The sequence below is a fragment of the Chionomys nivalis genome, chromosome 8 (genome assembly GCF_950005125.1).
Source record: "Chionomys nivalis chromosome 8, mChiNiv1.1, whole genome shotgun sequence".
Classification (NCBI taxonomy): Eukaryota; Metazoa; Chordata; class Mammalia; order Rodentia; family Cricetidae; genus Chionomys; species Chionomys nivalis.
In genome coordinates this window covers 4,787,325-4,812,784 of record NC_080093.1, presented here as the reverse complement: position 1 = coordinate 4,812,784, position 25,460 = coordinate 4,787,325, and the positions used below count along the sequence as shown (strand labels likewise).

The window sequence follows — 25,460 nt, the reverse complement described above, 5'->3', positions numbered from 1 at the left end:
TTAAAATAGCACATTCCTTCCTGATAATTCTGCGCTAAATATGCCACTGAACACAATTACTTTCCTCTGCAGGACATAATTAACAGTCTCAGTGATTAATCACAGCTTCCCAGTTTCATTAATGTTTGGCCACTGCTTCAATCTACGTTCTGAAAGGCTCCATGCTAAGCATCGAGTCCCATTTTAATTCTATTAGTGCTTATAAAAATCCATCTGAAGGCATGCTCTCTAATTGAGGACCCACACTATATTCAATTTCATGGCTATTTTACCACCTTTAAGGCTACCAGATGGCAAGACCACAAATTCTCTTTAAAAAAAAAAAGACTTCCCAAACTTCCTGAATGTTAATAATCTACACTAGAAATAGTTTGCTCAAACATATGCCAGAGCCAAGAGAGTAAGAGAAAGGAGGTTAAGATACATCTGTACATCAGCCACAACTCGGGCCCCGCCGATCGCAGCGACACGAGACATGGCATCCCTTTTTATGTGATGTTTTGATTTTACTCCACATAGGCACAAGCGAGCAATGACCCTGGGCATGGCGTATGTTTCCAGCTTCGATGCTATCTCTAAACCCCATCTCCACTGCAGTCTAGTTTTCTGAGCTAGCTACACTTCAGGTGTGTAATTCGATGGCGAGCCCTACAGTCGCAACTGTAGTAGTGGACAATGTCACAGTGGAAATACAGAGCTGTAGAAATCCATGCCATTTTGTCTGTGCTATTAATTAGGCGTGATCTCAAAAACTTGATTGCAAGCACACACACTCATGATTTTACTTTCAATTGCTAAGCAGCCTATAGAGTATTTGGAATCAAAAGTAAGATGTTTTGGTTTTATTGGGATATAACAAGGCAACCTAACAAAACTTCCTGGGAAAAAGAGGCACAAAGTATTGGTCCACTATGTCCTTCTGGTTCTCATCCGCTGCTGTATTCGCCTTTGCGAAACTCATTTAATAGGATGTCATTTACGAGCTCCTATCTCTTGATTGTCCAGACACTGTTTCGGATCTAACTAACACAATCCCATCACATCTTACCCTCAGCAAAAGAGAGGGAGACACAATGGGCTATTTACCAGTGGGAAAATTCCAGCCAGTCCCTGGAGCTGTGCTGAGCCCACAGGGACAGAAGGAAGGCACCCTGGGCACTCAGAGAACACTCACAGAATTACTTACTAGATTAAATTGAAGATCACCTTTGTTGGCAAACTTTTAGGTCAACTCATTTTTAAGAGAGCAAATTACTCTGTTTCTTTATACTTTTTTCTATATTTTTCTAAAATTTCAATACTGAACACAATAAAATATTAATTTTAATTAATAGCATTATTTTGTTTGGGATGCCAAACCATAAGTAGGCTCAACTACTGTACTAAAAGATCTATCTACCATCCATCCATCCATCCATCCATTCATCCATCTATCCATCCATCTATCCATCCACCCATCCTCCTCTTTGTCTATGCTTGCTAATACACCCCTGAGAAAAGGTAGAGCCAGCATTACCATTTGCCCTTAACTTACATCTACTTAATCTTCAGCATACTATGTTCTAATTTTTTTTCTTTTTTTAAAATATTTATTTATTTATTATGTATACAATATTCTGTTTGTGTGTATGCCTGCAGGCCAGAAGAGGGCACCAGACCCCTTTACAGATGGTTGTGAGCCACCATGTGGTTGCTGGGAATTGAACTCAGGACCTTTGGAAGAGCAGGCAACGCTCTTAACCTCTGAGCCATCTCTCCAGCCCTATGTTCTAATTTTTAAAGGTCATCATTGCTATGGAATAATTATTATGTGTTCAGCAGATGTAGCTCTTCAGATTCTACAAAGATAAATTGAACTTTAGGAGACTTTTAAGACAAGAGCAGACTCATTCATATTTTACACAGAAAGCGAGATTTTAGTTATGCATGCATGGACTTCCCAGAGGAGGTGCAGGCCCTTTCTTTGTCCCTCCAAACCTCCTATAGATTGGTGGGATCTTTTCCCTTTCTATCTTGCTGCCCAAGCCTTGCTCCACCGCAAGCCATAGAATACAAGGGTAACAGAGGACTCACTTCCTTCAGGGGAACCAATTTCATCGTTGTCTGGTAGGACGGCGTGAGGGTGGCTGGGTAGTTATAATCTACAATGTCATGCTTATAATCAGCCTTGTAGGCAACCTGAAACCCAAAGAGAAGAGATATCAGCTTCTGCTTTCCCCTGACCTTTTCTGAATATCATAAATATTTCTTTAAATAATTAGGAACAAAATTAATTCACTTTCGTCACCTCGGAAGAAAACTGCATTATGTTCACACGTTTGCCTTTAACTAATTGAAATCATTCTTAAGTAATCAAAGATTAGTTAACTTCCACGAGTAATGCATTTATTTTATCTTTCTTTTTAATTATGAGATCCTCATTTTTGTTTAAAACGAGCACTTGCATGCAGGTCTACAACAAAAGTGCTTCTTGACAAACTAAGAAAATGAATGAAAAGTTTAAAAATTTCAGAATATTTCAGTCATATTTTAACAGTCAGCACTGGCACGCTGAGGTAGAAAAAAAACCAACATTTAGATGATTTGAATGTGGAGTCGGTCTTCTTCGCGTACTTATTTCCTCCAAGGTTTAGAATCTGGTGTTTGCACTCTGTGAACTAAGCCCAGAAAGCTGATAAGAGAGCACGAGCTGCCATGCTATCCCCTAGAGTTTGGTTAGCCCCCTCGCTCTAACTATTGTTCAGCCATGGCGTGTCTTCAGTGACTGAAAAACCAAAGTTACCAGCTAACTAAGCAACTCAGAGTCAAAGCTGTGAGATCCTGCAATATTTCAAGGAGGAATCACACTCGTGCATTTTACAGCATCCTTCAGAAGCTGAGCATTTTGTTACCCTGGATTAATTATAATGGATCCTTCAAGGCAAGAAATACTAACTCACGCTTAGCTGAGCTCTGAAAGCTTTAAAAGATTTTTATACTTTTTTTTTTTACTGTATTGGTTAACATTTAAAGGTCTGTGCAGGTCTTTTTCACAAACCAAAACCTACAAACGATTAAAGGGGAAGTTAAAAAAAAAAACAATTGGCTAAAGTCTTCCCACCAGCTGCTTCCTATCACCCCTTCAGCACAACTCACATTGCTGGCCAGGCTGCCAACTTTGAGAGCGTGGAGCATACGCCTGTCCATACCGGCTCCTTCATAGTGGCCTCTCAGGTGCGTCTGGTAGTTTTCCTTATATTTATTCTACACAAAAACATTAAAGTTTTGATGAAAATTTCCCAACTAGATGAAGGTAAACTATTTATCTTACTGGTCTAAGACTAAAAATAAACACAATTCCACTACTGAAAAAATAAACTCTTTAAAAACAACTTAGATTTCAAAAGAACACAAGAACTTGATGAAAGACAGTCAGACAAGCACACAGAAACTGGTCTCATGGGGAGCACCAAGCAGACTGGTTCTGTTTGTTCATTTTTACACGTTTAATTTTAAATTTACCAGACTTTTTCAGTATGAAAATGTACCGTGAGAGTGCGGAGCTGGCAGGGGACAACCAATGGCTGAGCCCTGACAGTGTTGGGGGTCCCCAAGCCAAGTCAGGGCATGGTATTACGTCATTGTCTACACGCAGTCAGTCCTCTGTATCCACGGCTTCTGCATCTGTAGCTTCAACCAACCACAGACTGAGACCTCTGAGAAGAAGGCTGTGTCTGTACTAAACATGAGCAAGCTTTGCTCTTACAATTCTAGCATAGCTGTTTATGTACCATCTTTGATGCATTGAGTCATACTGGCATTTCATTCGTATTTTGATAAATAAAACTTGCCTGATGATCAGAAAAGTAAAACTGACACACTGGCCAGCCTTACAGACCAGGCAGTGGTGACACACACCTTTAATCCCAGTAGCCACACTTGCTTGGCATAGCAACCAGGCAGTAGTGGTACATGGTACACACCCTCAATCCCAGAACTAGAGAGAATTACAGAACAGGAGGAGACAGCTCTCAGTCTCAGTCTCATTCTGAGATTCCTGCAGGCAGATTTACCGTTTTTGGCTGAGGTAGAGGCAAGAGCCAGTGGCTGACTGCTTTGCTTTTCTGTTCTTCAGGTTGAACCCCAATTTCTGTCTCTGAGTTTTTATTAATTGTGCTTCATTGAGTATCATGAGTAATCTTGAGTTGTGTGTGCAAAGGCTGTGTCTCATTACTACAACATTTTTATATAAGGGACTTGAGAATATTAGGATTGTAGCATTTACCAAGGGGGTGCTGAACTAATTCCCTGTGGATATTGAGAAATGATTATGCACAAAAAATAGAACCGATCTTTGCCAAATTTTATGATGTAAAAGTTCATCACTAGGGCAACCATGCAGAATAATGAGACTTGTCCTAAATGCTGTCTATTGAATAAAAGGAAAACCAAAATGGAATAAATATGTCCTCAAAACTTCTCTGAGGACATCCACATTCGTAAGTGGCACTCCAGCGTTCGGTGTCTCTCCAACTGACAATGAAGATCACGTGAGATCATAAATCAACTCCAAAGCACACAGTCACAGTGAAGGGGGCACAGCATGCTCCATCGGGCTCCCATGCTAGCATTCAGCACCAGGAACAGCCACTATGCCACAAAGATGTGATGTACACAGTCCTGCCTTGAGGACTCGGTCACATACGGGCAAGCAGGGAATACTGGGGTTGTGACATCATTTGGTGATAAGCAGACTAACCCCAGAAGACACACCTAACCAACACTCAAGGTACCATGCACCTGGGAGGCCATGCTTCTCCAAGACACATGGATATTGTCACCAAGACCGCCTCTCAGGAGACACAGAAGCTCAACTCACAAAACATGCCCAGACAGATGGCTCGGGAATAACTCACATCACTGGTGAATTTTGAGATCTTGCTCACATTCCTGAACTGGGGAGTCTCACAGTAGTTGATACTGTGACCTTTACTACCTTCCAGGTCCTTCTTATACTCCACCTTGGAAAACCGAACACCGGGTGCTTAGTAGAACCAAACCGGACGTCATTCTTGAAAATAGACCCAAGACCTGACTGGGATATTATTTTAGAAAACTTTCAACTCAAGATTTAAAGTAGGGCAGAGGATACTAAAAATGTGTGTGTGTGTTCCTCTATAAAAATAAATAACAAAGCAAGTTATCTCATTCTCTCATTCTGAAAATTACAAATATGTAGCCCTTCTCAATAGCAAGTACTGTAACTCTTTGCGCAGATCAAGAACTGTAGATCGGGTTGGGTTGTAACCCGGTGATGGTGAGCATCCCAGGGCTTGGGTTGTAACTCAGGTGTCAGTGAGTGTAACCAGTATGGGGCTCTGGGGTTGTTCTGCAGCATCAAATAACAATAATAATGATGGTGGCCCAAATGGTTTTATAAATGGCGTGGGTACTCTTGGGGTAAAATGCCTTGTTTGTTTATGTGATAGCCATGCCCTGTTTCTTCTGAGAGCCCAAGGCAGAGATAAGTCCACTTGAGGAATCTCCTCCCACTCTAGACCCACATGAAGGTCTCTTTGTGAACACATCAGAAAAATTTAACAATACTTTACAACGGAATTCGATGGAGGAACCCATTCCAAGGAAGGCCATCTTTAATTTAAAATAGGCTGGCATAGGAGCCCCCCCTGTGCTTCGTGCAGGATGTGAGGCCATGTTAGCCAACAGACAGTCCCAGGTAACTGCAGGATGGGAGGCTATTGTTATCAGTCCCAGGTAACTGCAGAAAGCAGTTAAGGTGAGTACCACCAAGAGAGACAGGGCTGATAATCACAGGGACAAACAAAACAGAAAGTGCCAGTGGGATCACTCACCAAAGGAAATACCTCTTAAATGGTGACAGGGCCTGACAAAACCATATGGCAGAGCTACAGGTGTGCAAGGTGCATTTCAATGCAGACAAATGATGTATAGTTGAAAATGTGTGCTTTTGAATCCTACCGCTAGAGATAGTTCCTTAAAGTGGGGCGGGGGAGGGGTAGAGAAATGGCTCAGTGTGAAGAGGCCACTGCTCTTCCAGAGGACCTGGGTTCAGTTCCCAGCACCCACATGGAGGATCTCCAGTTTCAGGGATCCAGTGCTCTCTGACCTCCAGGCATGCACATGGTGAATAAACATACACTCAGGTCCAGGCACAGCCACACAAAACAAACTGTGTGTGTGTGTGCACATACACATACTCATACGTCCACATGTGGAGGCCAGAGGTCCGTGTTGAGCATCTTACCTTGTTTTTTTGTGAGGCATGGTCTCATGCTGGAACTTGCTCCTTCAGTCACACTGGCTGGAGAGCAGGTTCCCAGGACCTAGCTGCTTCTGCTCCCCGGGCCCCACCCCACACATTCCCACCCACAGCGCTGCAGTTATAAGTTTGCACCACCATTTCTGTCTTTTGACTGGATTCTAGAGAGCCAAACCTGGGTCCTTTTGTTTGTGTGGCAAGCATTTTACCCACTGAGCCATCTCCCCAGGCTCTATAAATACATGTCTTGATAGTCATATGTTCAATAATGTATATTCACGGAGAAAAAGGAGTGGCTCTTTCCTGTGTGAATCTCCCTGAGCTGTTCCTTTCCTCCACCTGCCCAACGGCCTCTTGTTCTACCTCTGTCCCTGAGATCTCTACATCATTCCAGAAACTTTCCTTTTCTGGGCTATGAAAAAGAGATGGTCCAATGACTGCACAGGTCTACCAGAACTAACAAAGTGATATTATATATACCATATAGAGAACTATATGTTAACATTAATTATATATTAATATAATCATTACTCTATCATATAGCTAACAAAATAAATTGAATATTTCAGGCTTTGTCCTCCAAGCAGTATCTGTGTCAGTGCTCATGTTCACCATGAGATCCTGATGGCAGCCAAAAGCAGTATGTAGCCAGATAACAAGGTCACTGTGTCCCGAACACTTCATCTATAAAAACAGGCCCTGAGCTAGATCTGGGCCATGAGCTAGAACTGAAACCAAGGCCATAGTGTGCTGACATCTGCTCTAGATTATTAGAATCATCTAGAGCATCTAAGCTCTCAGCACCCGGCCACCATCTCAAAGCATCCAAGGCTCCTGATGAGAAACTGGGAAGTCTGATTCTGAGCATTCAAAGGCCAAAGGTCAGAAGGTAACCGATCAGCTTGGTTTGAGATCAAGGCCTTACAGAATTAACAGGTTGTTCCAAGATACCTGCATCTCAGTGCCCGATCCTCAGAGAACATGACACAGGGCACTTTCATAGCCACAAATCTTCCCATAGTCAGAGCTGCCACTCACAGGTCTTCAAGTACTGAGCAGCAGCTGACAGGACCATCATTAAGGGACAATAGAGCTCCAGGGAACTAGAGGACAAATGTTCTTGCCAACTAAGGCTTAAACATGGAGTGGGTCAAGCAATGTGCAGCCCTGAGCAGCCAGGCCAGCCTGGAAGGAAAGGGGAACTCCTATGGTAGACACAGCTTCTCTCAACTCTGACTCCAGTGATAAGAGAAATGTGGAGTTTGCAACAGTCTTTCTAGACTTTGTCTCCACACAAATGAAACAACTCATAGTTTTAAAAGTTGGAGCATAGGAGCTAGGCAGATGGCTCAGAGGCAGGACAAAGAGACAGTCCAATGATGAGAAGTTGCTGCTCTTGCAGAGGACCTGAGTTTGCTTCCCAAGAGGGTGGCTCATAACTGCCTGTAGCTCCAGCTCCAGGGAGACCTGGTACCCTCGTCTGACCTCTCAGGGCACCTGCATTCACATACATACGCGCGCACACACACAGTTAAAACTTAAAATAAATCTCTAAAAGTTGCAACATGTAGTATTCGCTCTGACATCTACAAATCTGTTGATTGGCACTTCTGAATATTTAGTAAGAAAGTTTTGAGCCAACAGATAAAGATTTAACTTCTTTGGCTCTGTGTACACTTGATATGGAAACAGGAAACACGCAGGCAGTATGCGTGGTTTCATTTTGTTTGTTTTGAGGCAGGGTCTCACACAGTGCAGGCTGGCCTCTGACTCACTGTGTCTAAACTCCTGACCCTCCAGCCCCAGTTACCCAGTAAGGCCAGGGCTATAGGTAAGTGCCAGCAGCAGCGGCAACTGTGTTTTTCAACAGGGCTACTGCATCCACTGGAGAAAGGAGGAGCATACAGGAGAATGGATCCCCCAAACACTCACCTCACTCACAAGCTTGTTCACACTCTGAGCGCGCTTAAGAACCAAGTTGTCCTGGGCCGGGAGCGAGTGGAAATGCGCGGCGCCTTTCATCTTCTGGAAGTCCTGCCTGTATTTTATCTGGAAGGAGCACACACAGAGGGTCTGGGGTTGTGGCTGCCGCGCGAGAAATCTGAAATAACCCCGAGGTAATGCTAACACGGACAGACGTGCTATAATTCTCTAAAGGGAGAAATATTCCTCTAGACTCTCTAAAAATCCTTTATTAAATTTAGAAACCACTTGATTCTTTTTTGTGTTAAAACTCTTTCTTCCTGGCCCCTCTAACTCTGCCTGGAGAAAGGGAAAGAGGTTCTTCAGGCGGCCACCTTAAAGAGAAATTCTAACCCCATCCTGCCCTCAATTCCAACACCATTTCTGCTTTGTCTGCAGAGAAAGGAGTAAAGTCTTGCATTTCCCTTCCTGAGGCAAAGGTGGTTCTGTTCTGGGTTACTGGGTACTCATTGAATGGTGGCAGAATGAAGAAGGGTAAAGGGGAGAAATGAATTAGGTTCCAGTCAGAGACCACGTCCGAGTGGCCAGGTTAAGAACTGCAGAGGGTGCCACACTTTACCAAGTTTAATTATAGCCCGTCTCTCAAGGACTGCCAGCTGCTAACATTCTCCAGATAAAAATCTCTTATCACTCACTGGGTCACACTCAATTTGATAATCACATGACCTTTTCCATTGTAGGGTATTTGTACACTGTGTGAAGATGTATTTGTTGTGATTGGTGTAATAAGAAGCTGAACAGCCAATAGCTAGGCAGGAGGTATAGGGGGGACTTCCAGGCAGAGACATGAAGAGGGTAGAGATAATCAGGCCCTACACAGGAGCCGACAGGAGACACAGAGAGGAAACAGGAGGTACAAGATGGAAGAGAGGTAAAGAGCCACAAGGCAAAACAGATTACTATAAACGGTTAATATAAGTTATGAGCCTTAGTTAGGAACAAGCCTAAACTAAAGGCCGAGCTTTCATAATTAATAATGAGTCTCCGTATCACTATTTGGGAGCTGGCTGGTGGGACAGAGAAAGACTTGTTACATCCTTTCAGTAAGCTTTTCCCCTAAAAGGCTCAATTTCACAATGGGGCTTTGGTTTCATGATGGGTTTTGATCTGCTTGGACCAACGTTGGTACCTTTTCAAATGACACATGAGCAGGGCGGTTTGTCTAGTCTCATTTCCACATGGACAGATAAATGGGCTCAAAGTCTATGAGCAGCTCAAGAAGACACCATGAGTCTGGACCTGGGGCAACACTAGCATTCTGCTTTCACTTGACTCTAAGAGATGTCTGCGCGTGGCTCCCGGAAAGAGCAGCCCCCAGCATTCCCGTATCCCCACGGAGCAGTAAGAGCAGCCCCCAGCATTTCCGTGGTTCCACCTCTGTGACTCCGCCAGTACTTACATCACTAGCAAGTTCATTGGCCTTCTTGGCATTCTGATAAGCTGGAGTGATCATGGCCGGGAAGCTGCCCTTTCCCCGAGGTTCATCACACTCTTCTGAGTAAACCTGATGAGTCAATCAAAAGCTTTGGTCAGTAATGTGTCCCTCTTGACATGTGTGGTCCTCAGCAATGATAGCTCAAGAGACTGATCTCAGGAAAGCTCATCCACAGAGGACATTCCAGGGACTGCCAAAGATGTACCATGTGGTGCTAAGACACTAGGTCCTAGAGCCTGAACCACCATATAATACATACATACATGCATACATACATACATACACACATACATTCATTCATACATGCATACACACATAAAAAACTGTCATCCTCATCAATCATCACAATATCCAATAAGCCAAGGACTCTCCCACCCCATGCTGCCACTGAATATCCATGGTGGTTGTATTCTGTTAGTCTCAAACACTACTTTGTTTAGACCCAACATCAGATCTCTGCAGAAGGTGCTTTGACATCTCCACACTGGTCCCCATCAGCCACGTGTGCTGTGTAACCAGAAATCAAGTAGAATAAAGCCTTTTGTAATCTAGATCATGCTGCTTTTCTAGTAAGCTAGATGAACTATTTACTTCCTAAGGAAGTAATTTCTGTTACTTAGGGAAATACTTAATATTTTCAATAAGATAAAGATTTTGGGGTGTGTATGTTGAACATGCATGTGCAGGGGTGCATGTGTGCAGAGACCAAAGAGGGACTTCTAGTATCCTGCACCCTATTTCCTAGAGATGGGGTCTCTCATTGAAACGGAAGCTAGGCTGGCAACCAGGAAGCCCCAATGATCCTCGTATCTCCCCCTTGCACAGCACTGGAGTTATCGCTGAACATGGCATTGCCCATTGCCTCCCTTTTCTATAAATATGGGTGGTAGAGATTTGAGCTGAAGTTCTCCCTCTAACACAGCGAGCACTCTCACCCACTAAGCCAGCTCCTCAGCCCCTCAAGACATACATTTTGATCCCTTCCAATGCTCATACAGTGCTAACCCAACCAGTTTGATTCCTAGTAATTGTCCTTCAGTGAACAGATGAAAACATCTTATTACTGGCCAAGTCGCCACACTGGTGTAGGCTCTTCTTTTCAAGGTACTGGGATTTGTTATCTATATATTGATCATATGTCCATGGCTGTCACCGCTGTAGGGGACAAACCAATCTGGCTTTGGAGAGGACCAAGGCCTCTCCCAGAAGTACCACACACCTGGCCATACTGGTCTGCACATTCCTTGGTCACGCCGCCCTCAGCTCCGACAGAACTAGCCTTTCCCTTCATTTCTCTTTGATATTGTTGATGGTACCTCACCTGTTTGGAGGGTAAGAAAAAAAATCAATGAGTCCCGTTATGAGAGTCACAGAGTAAAAATACATGCTCGAGGGGCTCTCTGTCTGTGTGGGTCTAAGGTGTGCAGCTCAGGTGAGGGAAAGGTAATTCTTGGTCTTGTCAAACATGTTAAAACAGACAGGAACTTGGACTTCCTAATCCAGGCTAAGTTCTGGCTTCCTCCTTAACATGACAACACGGCCACAGGTACTTACATCGCTTGCCAGCTCACTGGCTCTCTTCGCTATCTGGTAAGCAGGTGTGATCATGGCGGGAAAACTGCCTTTCCCTCTCGGAGCTCCGCAGTCTTCCGTGTATCTCACCTGGGTAGTTCAAAAGAAACCAGTGAATGCCCCACTGCAGTCCCACTAGACATCCAAGGGGGTCCATGCAGAGTGTCGTGAGCCCCAGCCTGTGGGCCAGGGCTGGGGCTGGGGGCCAGGGCTGGGGCTGGGGGCCAGGGCTGGGGCTGTGGACCAGGGCTGGGGTTGTGGGCCAGGGCTGGGGCTGGGGGCCAGGGCAGCGGCTGTGGGCCAGGGCTGGGGCTGTGGAGCAAAGCAGGAAGGCTGTCTCTGAGGAGCTGATGTCAAGTCTGGAAGACAAAGTGGGCATCTCAGTCACAGATCTCAGCCATGAAGCTGGATTTGTGCTCCGATCTTCCATTCAGAACCACACTCGGTTCTTGGACCTAGCACACGGTGGAGCGTATGGGCTATGAGAAGGGACAATGGTGGAAAAGGGACATCCTCAGAAGTGGCCCGAGAGGTTTCTCTCTCATGCATCTGATACGCCTGGCTGGGTGCAAATATAACCTAGTGTATTCTGTTCAAAGAGTTTCTTCAAGGCCGGTGAGGGCTGACTTATGACAGTGACCTCAGGAAGCTCTTTCTGGTGCCCAGCAGGGATCACTTCCTCCTCCATTCTTCCCTCCCTCTTCTCCAGATAACAAAAAAACGAGCGATGTTAAGTAAGGACCATCATGCCTTAGACAAAATCATTTTTCATATGTATGTGGTACACATGTTTGTGTATATGTGTGTTCACATGAGGATGGGTACACATGTCTGCAGGCTCCTTTGCATATGTGTGCTTACATAGAGAGACCTGAAGTTGATGTTTAGTGACTTCCTTGATTGCTCTCCACCTTCTGTATCGAGGCAGGATCTCTCACTCAATGCGAAGCTCTCTGATTCTAGCTACTCTAGCTCCCCAGCTTGTTCCAGGAACCCTTGTCTCCGCCTGCCGAGCACTGGGGTTGCAGCTGTGCAGTGCACTTGTCTGGATCTTTTAAGGGCTGTGGAGATCTGAACTCTGGTCATAAGGCTTGCGTGGCAAATGTTTTGTTCACTGATCCATTTCCCCCAGCCCTCCTACACTGTTTCTTACATCACTTTGAAGCTGTCCCCCAGCTCTGGCCCGTAGCAGCTCAGGAGTGTCTGCCACTGGAGTGAACGTGGAGATGCGCTCATCGTGGCCTCTCTTGTATTGTACCTGGCAAGGAGAAGCCGAGTCAAAGCCGTGTCACACCTACCTTAAGCCTCAGGGAGGACCCTGCCTTACAGCTCTCCAGAAGCTAAACCTTCAAGCATGCACAAAACAAACCGAGTCTGTGCTCACAAACGTTCTCTTTGCTGATGTGCCAATTTATAGAGTACTAGGCACTTCTAAGTGTCACTAACTAGCAACTCCCGTGACCATTTCAACAATCACATCCAGTGGGACTATTCTTTACCCTGAACGAGAAGCTGAGGGGCAGAAAAGCTAAGTAATTTGACCAGAGATACACAGCTAATGTTTGAAAGAGCCAGGATTCGAATCATAAGTTTCCACCTCTAAAGCCTGAGCTCTTAACCCATAAGCTATGCTATGCTCCAGGTAGATCTGTGTCCACTCTAAGGAAAACCAGCAACCTGGATGAATGTTTATTTGAGTCTTTGGCTGAGTTCTGTGGCCTCTGCATTCTTCCCTTCTTCACATTTTGTAGATGTGGCCCAATCAAGACACATTATAAGGAAAACTTAGTTTTCACAACCCTGTAAAACGTTCTTTGTATTGTTCTCCTGAATTGCAGGGCTGGCTGCATTCATGTCAAAAGTTAGCATCATCAAGGATACAAGTGAGCCCAGGGACTCTCACCTGGCTGGCCAGCTGGTTGGCTGTCTTGGCCCTTTGGTAGGCAGGTGTGATCATGGCTGGGAAGCTCCCCTTGCCTTGCTGCTGTTCGCAGTCTCCTGTATAGCCCTGCTGAGGAACCACAGAGGCATGAGGACCAGCCTGGTACTGGATAAGAGCTCATGAGATACAATGACATCAGAGACACTGGACTCATCCCCTTTGTGGGAAACACATCAATCTCCTTGAATAACACCCTCTAGACTGAGGACCCACAGACCCCAAGTCAAAGGGAACCACCTCTAGTGTTTATATCATTTTATGGGGAGCCTGGTACAACTTCCTCATGTGCCCTGGTATCATAGCATGGCAATTAATCCAAGAGACTCGGCTGGAGCTCATCTCCAGAGGGAGTTCTACAGCACAGGAAGAGAGAAGTCTCATCTTTTTCTGAGCAATCCGAGGGATAACTTTTGTAATAAGAAATATGACCTCAGCATTTCTGTTTATCTTGCTGTCTGTTTTCCAAAGGAAAAGGTTACAAAAACTAATTGTAATTTCCCCAGCAGAGTCTTCAGCGGGAAGCTTTGTATGGGCTGTGTAGAGAAGAAGCAAGGGCGCCATCTGCAGTGAAGGGTTTCTCCACCCCTCTCTGCTCCAGCACCATTGAACTGCTCCCTCATGGTTCTAGAGGTGAGGAGTCTACTGTGGGCAACAGGACCAGCTCCTTCTGGAACACGAGGAGAATCCATCTCTCCCCCTTCTCTCTTCAGAGTCCCCCGTAGTCCTCACTTTTTGACCTGACATGGCTTTGATCTCTGCTTCTCTCGCTACAGTGACTTTCCTCTGGCCCTGTCCTCCCTGTCTACTGGCTGGAGAGAACTTTGTGAGGCAACCCTCAGAATCCAGGTTCTCCTTATCACCATGAGATCCTTAACATAATCGCATCTAAACAGTGTCTTTGATGTGTAAGGAAACTGAGTAACAGGATCCACAGACTGGGACATGGGAATCTTGGGGAGAGGGGCATTATAGCTAGACTTCCCCCTTCCTGGTGTGGGAGGTCCTTCTGTCTATGTGTTGCTTTTATTAGTTGATGAATAAGAAACTGTCTTAGCCTGTGATAGGGCAGAAGAACAGAGCTAGGTGGGGGAAAACTAAAGTAAATGCTGGGCGAAAGAAGGGCGGAGACAGAGAGAATCCTTTTCTCTGCCTCCTGGTACACACTGTGAACAAGTCGCTGCCATGATGGACTGAGACCCCGGCATCCATGAGCCAAAAACAAACATCCCCCTGTCAGGGGTTTTTCCCATGGTGACAAGACATTAGTCAAGTCAAGACAAGGGCAGGTGTTCTTTCCACCACAATCTTAAAAATAAAGGAATATGTAGAGGAATTGTTACCTACTGATTGCAAGTGGTTCATAAGCCCTTACCTCACCGAGAGACTGAGCTTCAACCATCCTTACGATCTCAGGGTCTGGCAGATCTCCTGGAGACCAAGTGTTCCTGTCTCCATACCCCGGCCAATAATCTCTCTACAAAGAAAGCAGGCACCTGCATCCAGACACATTCTGTGCCTGCTTGGTTGTCCACCCCACACTCCCCCAGTTCACCCCACAATCCATCCCACAATCCCCCCAGCCCACCCCACATTCTCCCCAGTCCACCCCCCAGTTCACCCCACACTCCCCCAGCCCACCCCACACAACCCCAGCAATCCTTCACTGTGAAGATAATCTGCTCTCTAAAAGTATGTAGCCCCCTAAACACATTCAGGGTCTCAGTCAACCAAACTGCTCCTGGGTTTCAGACAAGAAAATGACCTAATATCTTGACTAACAATTCCCTGAGATCCTCTATGTTACAGAAACCTTCCCGATGCAATAAAATACTTCTTTGCTCCTCTGTGTATTAAGGGCCAGGAGAGGTCACCTTAGGCAGATATGAGTAAGTCAGCTTTACCCAGCAAAATTTCGAAAGCTTACTACTTATTTTGTATCTGTCAATGGAAAAACCAAAGGAAAAAGAAAAAGATTTTTCTTTTAAAACATTTGGTGAAAACTTCAGGAATAAAACAAAAGAAGTAAACAGACACTAGAAAACATGTGTGTGCTTACACATACTTTAGGGAGAATGAAGCATTTTAAGGTAACCTGTATGCGAGAGCAATCGACAGCCTTCGTGAAAATGAAAAGTCATGTATGCTTGGCCATCACAAGCTCAGTTTTCATTGTCTGTTCTAGGAACACACCCCCATATCCAAACGAGTAATTATTGCAGCTTTATCATGTGTAAGAACAGAGAGCCCTGCCCACCAATAAGGCAACACCCTGCATCTGCTCTCAATGATGCGTCCTTGACACACATCCACACGCTTAAAAGGTGCTGATGTGGACCTAGCTCTCAAGTGTCCGTGGAATGGAAAGACAGCAAGAAAATAATGCACATTGGTTAATGAAAAATACATTGGCATATAGTTATCAATAAATATACTAATAGCTGATATTCTTGCACCCGACATTACTCTGACATCTTTGCATTTATCCATTCTTTAATCGTCACAATTGCCATGTGGGTTAACAAGTTTTTATAGGTGATAAAATTGTTTTCTGACTTGATTTGAGACCCTTTTCTACAGGAGGGAACTTATGACACACATGGATCTGGTATTGTGACCTGGTCAAGATACCAAGGCCAGAGAGGCCATTGGCAGTAGGGGCATCTACTACTGTCCTGAATATTGAAGTTTGTAGCCACAGGTTAGTGATGCTCTCAGCCTTGGTCAGACATGCAGCAGTTAGGGCACAGACTCATAACTGGTCAAAGTTCCCAGAATAAATAATAGTATATTCATAGCCCTACATGCCTCTATAATAAATAAATAATAATAGTATATTCATAGCCCTACATGCCTCTATATCACTCCCTCCAAGGCTCAAGGAAAAATCACAGGAGAGGGGGAAAGGAAGAATGTAAGACCTGAAGGAGGAGGAAATGGGCCACCAAAAAAACAAACAAATCTCTTACAGCCTGGTATGGTGGCACACACCTTTAATCCCAGCATGTGGGAGGCAGAGGCAGGCAGAGCCATTTTAGGAGGCCCTTACAGGACCAGGGAGGAATGGCTGATTCAGAGGAGGGGGGCAGAGAGACAGAGAGGAAGGCCTGGGATCAGGTGGAGTGTCACAGGACTGGGACCACTGTTCCTGGTGACAGAAACCCTGAGGTTGGAGGACAGAAGGTGACAAATCTGAGCTGGGCAGACACAGTTGGGGTGCTCTCAGGAAGGATTAGTCTACAGACAGGTGGCCCGACTCGAAGCTAGTGGTCCCTTAGGAGCTCCAGCAATAGTGGTCTTCTTCGGCTTGGTCTGCCCCTCCTCTCCCTTCCACACTCACCTCACTCAGCAGTGGTTGCCTGCTAGGTGTGCCTGCTCCATCCTTGGACTTCATGTCCCAATGGAAAACGGATTCTACCTGCTTACCATCTTCTTGGCCATTGAGCTGTACACAGTGAAAGCGGTGTCAGTAAGATTTCCATCAGAGAAGGGAGAGAAAATAGGCGATGCACAGCTAAATTGGGGCGGTTCTTCCAAGTCTCAGCTGGGAGGCATCTTAGCGGTACCACAAAGCTCACTGCGTTATTGGTCCCACTGTGGTTTGCTTCATTTTTGCCACCTGCCAGGTGGTGGGTATTGAACCCCTGCTGTGGGTAAAGTGCTCTTGAGTGGTGAAATCGAAAAGACAGAGGTGGCTCTGCTCAGCTAGTGAAGGCACTTGCCATCAGCCCTGACCACCTCAATTCAATCCCCAACACTCACATGGTGGGGAAAGGGAGCTGACTCCCACGAGTTGCCTTCTAACCACACGTGTACGCCCAGGCACAAATGCTCATACGCACATACATACGCACACGGAAACAAGTGAATATGTAGCTTTTTAAGCTAAATTCTGATGTGAGATTCCTTATTAACCAATGGTAATAAAACATATTCACAGCGTGCAGAGGGGAACCCCACATCAAAATTCTCCACAAATTTACACAGGGGAAAGTCTTTCCACGTGGCTTTCTTTCCATTAATCTGTCACTCACCATCCACCAGACTAGATAAAGCACTGGCTCTCTGATGTCATGGAGTCTGTCTACCTTTTGTATTTCCGTGTAAGTTTATTCCTTTCCTGTTTTGACTGGAAATACCCTTTTAGTTGATTTCTGTATGTAGTATTAGGATAGGAGCCAACTTAACCCGCCCACACACTTATCTAGTCTTATGACTCTTCAGCCGTTTAGCTGTGAGCAAGTGTGCAAACGTCAGTCTCTCCAACGTGTGCCCTAACGAGCGTTCTTTTGACAGTGAACTGTAGTGGTGTTTGGTGTCATTGCCAGACTGTGTTATCTCATCCACTGTCTGTCTTTGGCTCAGTGCACTAAGTGACAAGATGTTGCTTTTATAGTAGATCTTGAGAACTGGTGAACTAAGTCCTTCTGCTTATGTTCCTCCAGCTTCCTTACTGTCCCCGAGGCTTCATAGTTTCACACAGTTATGATAGGCCATCGGCAGTATCTATAAGCCACACCACGATTCCAACTGTGATGGCAAAGACACTGATGTACAATATCGTGTCCCCATCCAGATCAGTTTGGGGAGAACTGGCAGGTCAATACCTCCAGATTTGGGGGAAAGCAAAGGTTTCTTAAAGAAAACTCCACGAAAGGACTCATAATAAGAAAAAAAATCAGCAACTTCTTAAATCCGAAGCCAAGATATCGCAATTTGTTGGATCTGAGATGAAGCCCCAAAATTTCAGTTTTTACAAGCTAAAGTTTAAATTCTTCATTTTACAGACAATGGAGAAACAAGGGCAGAAAGAAAAATTTAACCTAGGGGTTCCAGTTTCCAGGCAAGGACACTTCTGTCTTTGACTTCCCAGGCTGCTACTGCTTACTGTCTGGTGCCAATCCCTCATTGGACTTGGAGAGACTGTCATGAACAGAACCTCAAGGCAGGGTTCCTGTTACATAGCTAAGTCTTTGTCTTGGGGGACTCCCCTGAGCATGGCAGGAGGTTCCCCACCAGGTGCAATAATTCCTCCCTCCCAGTTGAGACAGTGACAGAGTCCCCAATCAGCAAATGTCCTACATGGGTAAAACAACCCTGCTAGAGAATCACGACATCACAACTTAAGGAAAAGACAACATGTGACCAAAACAAGAGGCTGCACCCCACTTTCAGAAAGCCGCCTTGCCACCCTTGCCCAGCACTGTCGGCCCTGAGTGACCACAGCCACTGGACTGAGCGAGGCAAGAAGCCAAAGCTGCCATGCCACCGGGGATGCTGAAAAGGAGATTCAGTCTCTGAACAGAAGCCATAGAAATTCCATCCACTCTCAGAAAACTTGAACTGCTGGCTTAATAAGCATTTATTTTTATGACATCTGTGAAGCAGAAAATCATATGCCTATGACAAATCATATATCGATGCCAGCTTGAAGTCTTTACCCCAATTCCCTATCCCCACTGCCACTGAAGCAGGCCTTTCCTTCCTTTGAAAATTCTAGCACATAAACACTGAATATATTTCTTTTTGAATTGGCTGTGTTTCTCAAAGAGTGGAAGGGTAGTGTTGAAAAATTCGTTCATCACAAACCCTAGGGTAGCTCAAAGATTTGGGACCTAAAAAGGACATGATTATTTATTTCAGTTTTTCCTAATGAAAAAAATTGGAGAAAGGAGTCTCAATAATAATTTTTATATGTGCACAGACTATACACACCATGCAAAAACGTACATATATACACAGAAATATACTTGCACACACACTTACACACAGACAGACTCATACATGCATATATGCACACCACATACACATATGTATGTATACAAACATACCATAAACATTCAATGCCCATGAATGTATACATATATACAGCAGGGCATGTATCATGTGTCTGTATGTGCATGTATGTCTGGTTACACTTGCTAGCACCCTTACACACTGCCCATGTGCAAACATAGGAACACGTACACACTGTCACATGGTCATATAGATGCAAACAAAATAGACACTGTCAGGCATGCTGGGAAAGTGTCATTCCTGCTTGTGGTCTAAAGGAGAGTGATAGATTACCCACGCATCCTTCCAGGTTAGGACTGTCATACACAGTTGAAAGGAAGCAAACCCTCCGCTGCCCAGGGAAAGGTAAATAAACACTGTGTGCCTCCTTGTATAACTCCAAGATAGCCCTGTCAGATGAGGCTTGAGGGAGGCCAGGAAATGGCAGACAGCACAGATCTCTTTGTACCAAGCATGACACATGCATTCTGAGGTCAAGTCCTTCTCCCTGAACACAACCACAGAAACTTCTGGATACATGAAGTTTTCATTTTTCTGGCTTCTGCAGTTTTCCACCCTCCAGGTGTGTATACAAGTGGGCCAATCATATGGACTCTGCAGCCAGACAGATCCGGATTTGTACGCCAAGCTCTGGATGGGATTGTATAGGTTTGTACGTCTCGAGAGTGAGATAAGAACAGTGTCGGCTCCCCTGGCTTATATATGAAGTGACATAAGCGATTTTCCAGTCAGTACCGCACGCGCTAGTTAAATCCAAACTTAATGCCGCGTGCCTTGGGAGGGAGGTCTGGTGACAGCAGCTGCAGAGACGACACATGAACAGACTTTCCTAAGGACAGCTCAGCGAGTGCCAGAGTCAACGCAAACAGGGCGGTGCCAGGAAGAGAGATTACTAGAGAGCCCTGCACCTGCTGGGTAATCCCTAATTTTAGAAATCTGCCTAAATTTCCATGCCACAGAGCAGCGTCTCATGGGCCTGGAGAAAGATGAAGGCTGATGACACAGCGTATTAATAGATACGACGTTACCAACAGCTGGGCGGGTGACAGAGCACACGCTTGGACATACGAACACACCACCCTTGCCTGCCTAGCCCTCTCACCTACCTCCCAAAGCAAATTTCATTTTTTAAAATATCTCTGAGCTATCCCTGGATAATCATAAACTGCCACTCATTCAAGGGAGTTACGGAGCGTAGACCCGGAGGGCTTTGGTTTTCTACTCCAAAATACCCAAAATACGACAGAGGGAGAAAAAGAAAGACTCGTTGAAACCTTTTCTGATTATGTATTAACTACCTAGTGTATGCAAGGCCTATTATACAAAGTGATAATCACTGTGTCCTGGCTGGCCAGACACAAAGGCTATGCTAGAACCAAGGACCTGTGTACTGGTCTCCACTGCTGTAGGACAAAGAGCAGTTATAAACACTCTGAGTGTGTGAAGAGGAAGTGAACTGGCCTGTGTATAAACAGAATCACTTAACAATCAGCAGGGGTCTGAGCCCAACGCGTTCCCTTAAAGGCATTTCAAACTGCAAAGCTAAGTGACTTACCCCACCCGTGGCGGCCACAGGCGTCTTCACGGTTAGATGTAAAGGTGTGTGGTAGACACTAGTGAAAGTGTTGTTCTTAGGGTTATGGCTGCAAACGCAATGGAAATCAAAATTAGAAAAGTGCTTGATCCAAGGGGACAAGTGACTTCCTAGAAAACTGGTCTCTTTTAAGATGGATGAGCACAAAATTCCAGAACACAGCTCATGGCTTCCCACTAAATCTTATCCCTCGTAAACATAAGTGAATTCAACACACGTAACATGGAGGGTAATTTTCACTGAGGGCGGGCATAGATCCGGACATCACTTAAGAGCATTTCTGGAGCCCCATCTATGCAGATCTTTGTTGCCGTGTCCTACAGGTTTTATAATTTGACACACGGTTACAATGGGGGAGCTGGTCTTTCGCCAAAGTCCCACATTAGGGCTCTTCCGTGACTAGATTTGAATGAGCACTTTCCCAGAGAAGGTGCATAGAATCCAGCCTGGAGCTGAGAACCCCATCCCTTGCTTGGCTACTTTTTAGAAACCAGAAGCCAAGCCGTGGGGGCTGGCTATCAGACACTTACGCGTGACAGTACGGCTTTTTCTGGTGACTCACGAAGTTATTAACAGAGAGCATCATCTTGCAGACTTCACAGTGGAAACACGCCTTGTGCCATGTCTGGAAGGCACGGAAAAGACCAGACAGTTAGTGGTCTTTCTCCAGACTCAGGGCTTACAGACTTTAAGGTAAAAAGTCGAGGATCATGGACAAAATGAAACTAAAATTCATGAACTATACACTTGAGTAGAACACTCTAAAATGAAACAATTTTTTTTTCTTGAAGCAGCACAGAAGACATAGAAATGAATAGAACCTAAGAAAAGTAGAATGCATCCTTCCCTTATCGTTCAGTAAAGCTCCATATGTGAGAAGACACATGTCCCAGGCATGTCAATCTTCCCAAAGACGGTAGAACATCTCCACTGACCTGGTCTATACAGCTGATCTTCTCAGCAGGGTAGACGCCATAGCCGCACCTAGAGCAGGCCTGCACGTTCATCTTGGAGTGTGGTACCCAGGGAGAAGCAACAGGCAAGAAAACCAGAACCCAGTCGAGATGTTCACGCCTTCAAAATCCCACCACTATGAAACCCCTCAGGACGCCTTGAGCCTTCAGAATCCAACTTCTACTTTCCTTTGCTGACCTTCTGCTGTGGAGTCCCCAGCTGGTTGGCTTTTAAAGCTGCTACTTACTCAAGGGACAATTTTGGCAACTCCGTCAGCACGCATGCGTCTGAGACAAGGTGGAGGTATTTCAAGCTGACATGCTTCTCAAAATAGAAAAGTTAACTCATGGTAGCATCATGTTTATGTGGATAACCAGATCTCAGGGTGTGTGTGAGAGAGTGGGGGTGGAGGGAACTGGCGAACACTAGCCATGATCATACTCCAGAAAAGGAGCCTAAAGAATAGCTGTACCCCCTCTTGGAATCTAAATAGAAATGCAGACTGTGGCCCCTCTGACTAATGCAGACAGGACAAGTCTCCAAACCCTGGGTACAAAAGAGGATTGACTCACTCTCCTAGAAGGATAAATGCCGAATCTGAATTTTATCTATTTTGTAGTAACAGAATAAGAACTTACTGCGATACTCATTTGTGTTTAACTTATAGTGGAATTCAAAAACAATAAGGACGAATAAGAATGCTTGGTGTTGGGGCTAGAATGTTCCTCGAGGCTTTTCTGCTTATTCTCTTGTCTCAAAGGTCTTAATAGGGGTGGCTTGGTGACAAAAATCCCTTCTCCTGGCCTTGGGGAGTTTCCACTGCCTTTAGTCTCTGCTTACAGGCAACCTTATGACTTTCAGAGACACCCTTTACAAAGTGACATTCCACTTGTCCCCACCAGGACCTGACTGCTTTATGTGTCCTCCACCTGAGGAGAGCAGTTATTGCTGCGTGGAAATACTAAATATGAATGAATTTATTGTTCAGAATCACCTCCACCAAAATATAACACCATAGTCCATGCTAGAACTTGTGTGTTTCAGGGTCTGGAGTAAGGCCCGTCCTTGGTTCTCAGTTAGATCTAGTAAACTAATGGAGCAAGCTTAATGCTTACACCAAAATACCTACAGAGGCCAGACGTGAAGTCCTAGGCAACAGTCAGACCTCAGGTGGATGCCTAAGTCCCCATGTATAGCAGGCAACACTCCTCAGTCAACAGATGTCAAGAGAATATTTGGCATTGCCAAATATTCCCATTTTTCCATGAAGCCAGAAATCTGGATTTATTCATGAAATTTCCTTTTTTTTAAAAAAAAAATTTAAGTAGAACACCGGAAGTGCATGCAAATGGACGGAAATAGAAAACACTATCCTGAGTGAGGTGAGCCAGACCCAAAAAGAGGAACATGGGATGTACTCACTCATATTTGGTTTCTAGCCATAAATAAAGGACATTGAGCCTATAATTCATGATCCTAGAGAAGCTAAATAAGAAGGTGAACCCCAAAAAAACATATAGACATCCTCCTGGATATTAACCTTCATCAGGTGATGAAAGGAGACAGAGACAGAATCCCACATTGGAGCACCAGACTGCAACCCCAAGGTCCAAACCAGGAGCAGAAGGAGAGAGAGCATGAGCAAGGAACTCAGGGCCGTGAGGGGTGCATCCACATACTGAGACAATGGGGATATTCTTTCAGGAACTCACCAAGGCCAGCTGGACTGGGTCTGAAGAAGCATGGGATAATACCGGACTCACTGAACATAGCGGACAATGAGGACTGCTGAGAAGTCAAGAACAATGGCACTGGGTTTTGATCCTACTGCACATACTGGCTTTGTGGAGCCTAGGCTGTTTAGATGTTCACCTTACTAGACCTGGAAGGAGGTGGGAGGTCCTTGGACTCCCCACAGGGCAGGGAACCCTGACTGCTCTTAGGGCTGATGAGAGAGGGGGAGTTGATTGGGGGACGGGGAGGGATATGGGAGGCAGTGGCGGGGAAGAGACAGAAATCCTTAATAAATAAATAAATTAATAAAAAAAATTGTTCCTGAGACAATGCTAATTTTGCTGTAGGGAGGCATACTTACAGGCTAATTTGTAATAAAGAAGTCGTGAGTGTACAAAAAAAATAAAAAAAATAATACAAAATGTTCTAAGTTGCTTACCATTATGTTTGAACTACTTGTGGGACTTTAGTTTGTACCAAACATCTGGTTTCTTTTGAAATCAATATTGCTTTTCCTTTTTATGATTTTTCTAAAAGCAGCTTTTAAACAGGGATATAAATGAGTTTTCTTATAATGAAGATGATCTTGCTTTAACTCTTGAGCTATAAAACTTTTTTTTTAAAAAAAAGAAAAAAAAATTTAAGTAGAACACTGGAAGTGGAAACTATTACACAGAGTTACAGTTAGTACCTTTACAGCTTCTGACCTTTGGCCTCTTCCTGGAGTTAAGGCTAGGTGTGGTTAGGGCACTCAGAGCAGGGAGGGAAGTTGTGATGCCCTAAACAGAGACTGGGGTGGGGGTGAAATAGCTAGCAGGCAAGAACTCCAGGCTCAGGTGCCTCCCACTGTGAAACCACCATCCTGATAGTAGGGTGGTCCCCAGCCAGAACCAGTGGAAGCAGACCTGAGGTGCTTTGCTGTCTACCAGACTTCTCAAGCCTGACTTGGGAAATTGGGTGGGAGCCCCCACACTGTGAGAACGAATCAGAAACAATTTGCTAATGGGAAAAGCTAAGAGTGGTTCTACCTGGCCGAAGGCTGACTGTACCTCACGGTTGCTCCTCCACCTTCTCTATCCCACTTGTGAAAATGAGGATTGCTGAGATGGAAGCTGTCCAGTTCAACTGGTCTTCTGTTTCACGACTTAGAGGGCGACAGCACACACAGAACTGGAAGAGGGGCAGTTTAAGGATGCAGAAGTAAAGATCTCTGGCAAGACCAACACAGGCCTCCCTCTGTGCGGATGAAGGGTTCTAAGTGTGCCCTCCAAAGTTTATGTCTTGGCTACTCTGTCCCCAGGTGCTAATGGGAGATGGGGCCTAACAAGTAGCAATTAGTGAACCAATGTCATCACAGAGACACTGAGGTTGCCTGTGCCTTCCCCACTACTGCCAAGGAATGACACAGCAGCAAGCCCTTGCCAGAAGTCAGTGTCATGCCCTCTGCCTCCAGAGCTGTGAGCCAAATGTCACTCATCCTGAAATGCTGAGTCTTACTGTAGCCGCAGGAAACAGGCTGAGACAATAGGCTCTGCACTTGGCTCATACCCACATCGTCTTTCTCCAGTTTTCTCTCTTAGTCTAAGCCCTGGCCCCTTGACGCCTGTGTTCAGGGACCTCATTTAGGAGAATATTTTCATTACTATAATTCAGGGACCAGTGTGAGGAGGCGGGAAATGAGGGGAGACAGTTGGCATGAGGTTGATCCTCAGGGTGACCACAACAATTAACCAAAATGCTTGAGACCAGAAGTGTTTGGGGTTTCAGCTTCTCTTTTAGTTCAGAATATTTACATAATTTATTAGTTTTGAATGTTCTGACTTAGCTTAGCTCATGCCTTGCCTCAGGGCTTCTTACCTTCCTTCCTTCCTTCCTCCCTCCTTCCCTCCTTCCTTCGTTCTTCCTCCCTCCCTCCCCCTCCCTCCCTCCTCTTCCTTCCTTCCTTTCTTCCTTCCTTCCTTCCTTCCTCCCTCCTTCCCTCCTTCCTTCTTCCTCCCTCCTTCCCTCCTTCCTTCGTTCTTCCTCCCTCCCTCCCTCCTCTTCCTTCCTTCCTTCCTTTCTTCCTTCTTTCCTTCCTCCTTCCCTCCTTCCCTCCTTCCCTCCTTCCCTCCTTCCCTCCTTCCCTCCTTCCCTCCTTCCCTCCTTCCTTCCTTCCTTCCTTCCTTCCTTCCTT

The 25,460-nt window shown here is 45.2% G+C and overlaps 1 protein-coding gene across 4 annotated transcripts in view; it reads right to left on the bottom strand.

The window, feature by feature from the left end:
* The window catches only part of Nrap (nebulin related anchoring protein), a 68,885-nt gene extending 47,129 nt beyond the window's left edge, over positions 1–21,756 (bottom strand). Inside the window, exons 1-14 of one of the 4 annotated variants that reach the window (XM_057777669.1) lie at positions 21,535–21,756; positions 21,130–21,224; positions 20,561–20,648; positions 16,550–16,654; positions 14,585–14,686; positions 13,174–13,281; positions 12,424–12,528; positions 11,253–11,360; positions 10,918–11,019; positions 9,663–9,767; positions 8,213–8,329; positions 4,896–5,000; positions 3,136–3,243; positions 2,074–2,178 (exon numbers count right to left, since the gene is read on the bottom strand). In XM_057777669.1, coding sequence (XP_057633652.1) covers positions 2,074–2,178; positions 3,136–3,243; positions 4,896–5,000; positions 8,213–8,329; positions 9,663–9,767; positions 10,918–11,019; positions 11,253–11,360; positions 12,424–12,528; positions 13,174–13,281; positions 14,585–14,686; positions 16,550–16,654; positions 20,561–20,648; positions 21,130–21,224; positions 21,535–21,606 — 1,425 coding nt within the window. In that variant the 5' untranslated portion in view covers positions 21,607–21,756. The remainder of the gene's footprint in view (positions 1–2,073; positions 2,179–3,135; positions 3,244–4,895; positions 5,001–8,212; positions 8,330–9,662; positions 9,768–10,917; positions 11,020–11,252; positions 11,361–12,423; positions 12,529–13,173; positions 13,282–14,584; positions 14,687–16,549; positions 16,655–20,560; positions 20,649–21,129; positions 21,225–21,534) is intronic. The other 3 variants (XM_057777670.1, XM_057777671.1, XM_057777672.1) reach the window with 3 other exon arrangements.
* Positions 21,757–25,460: the final 3,704 nt, after the last annotated feature.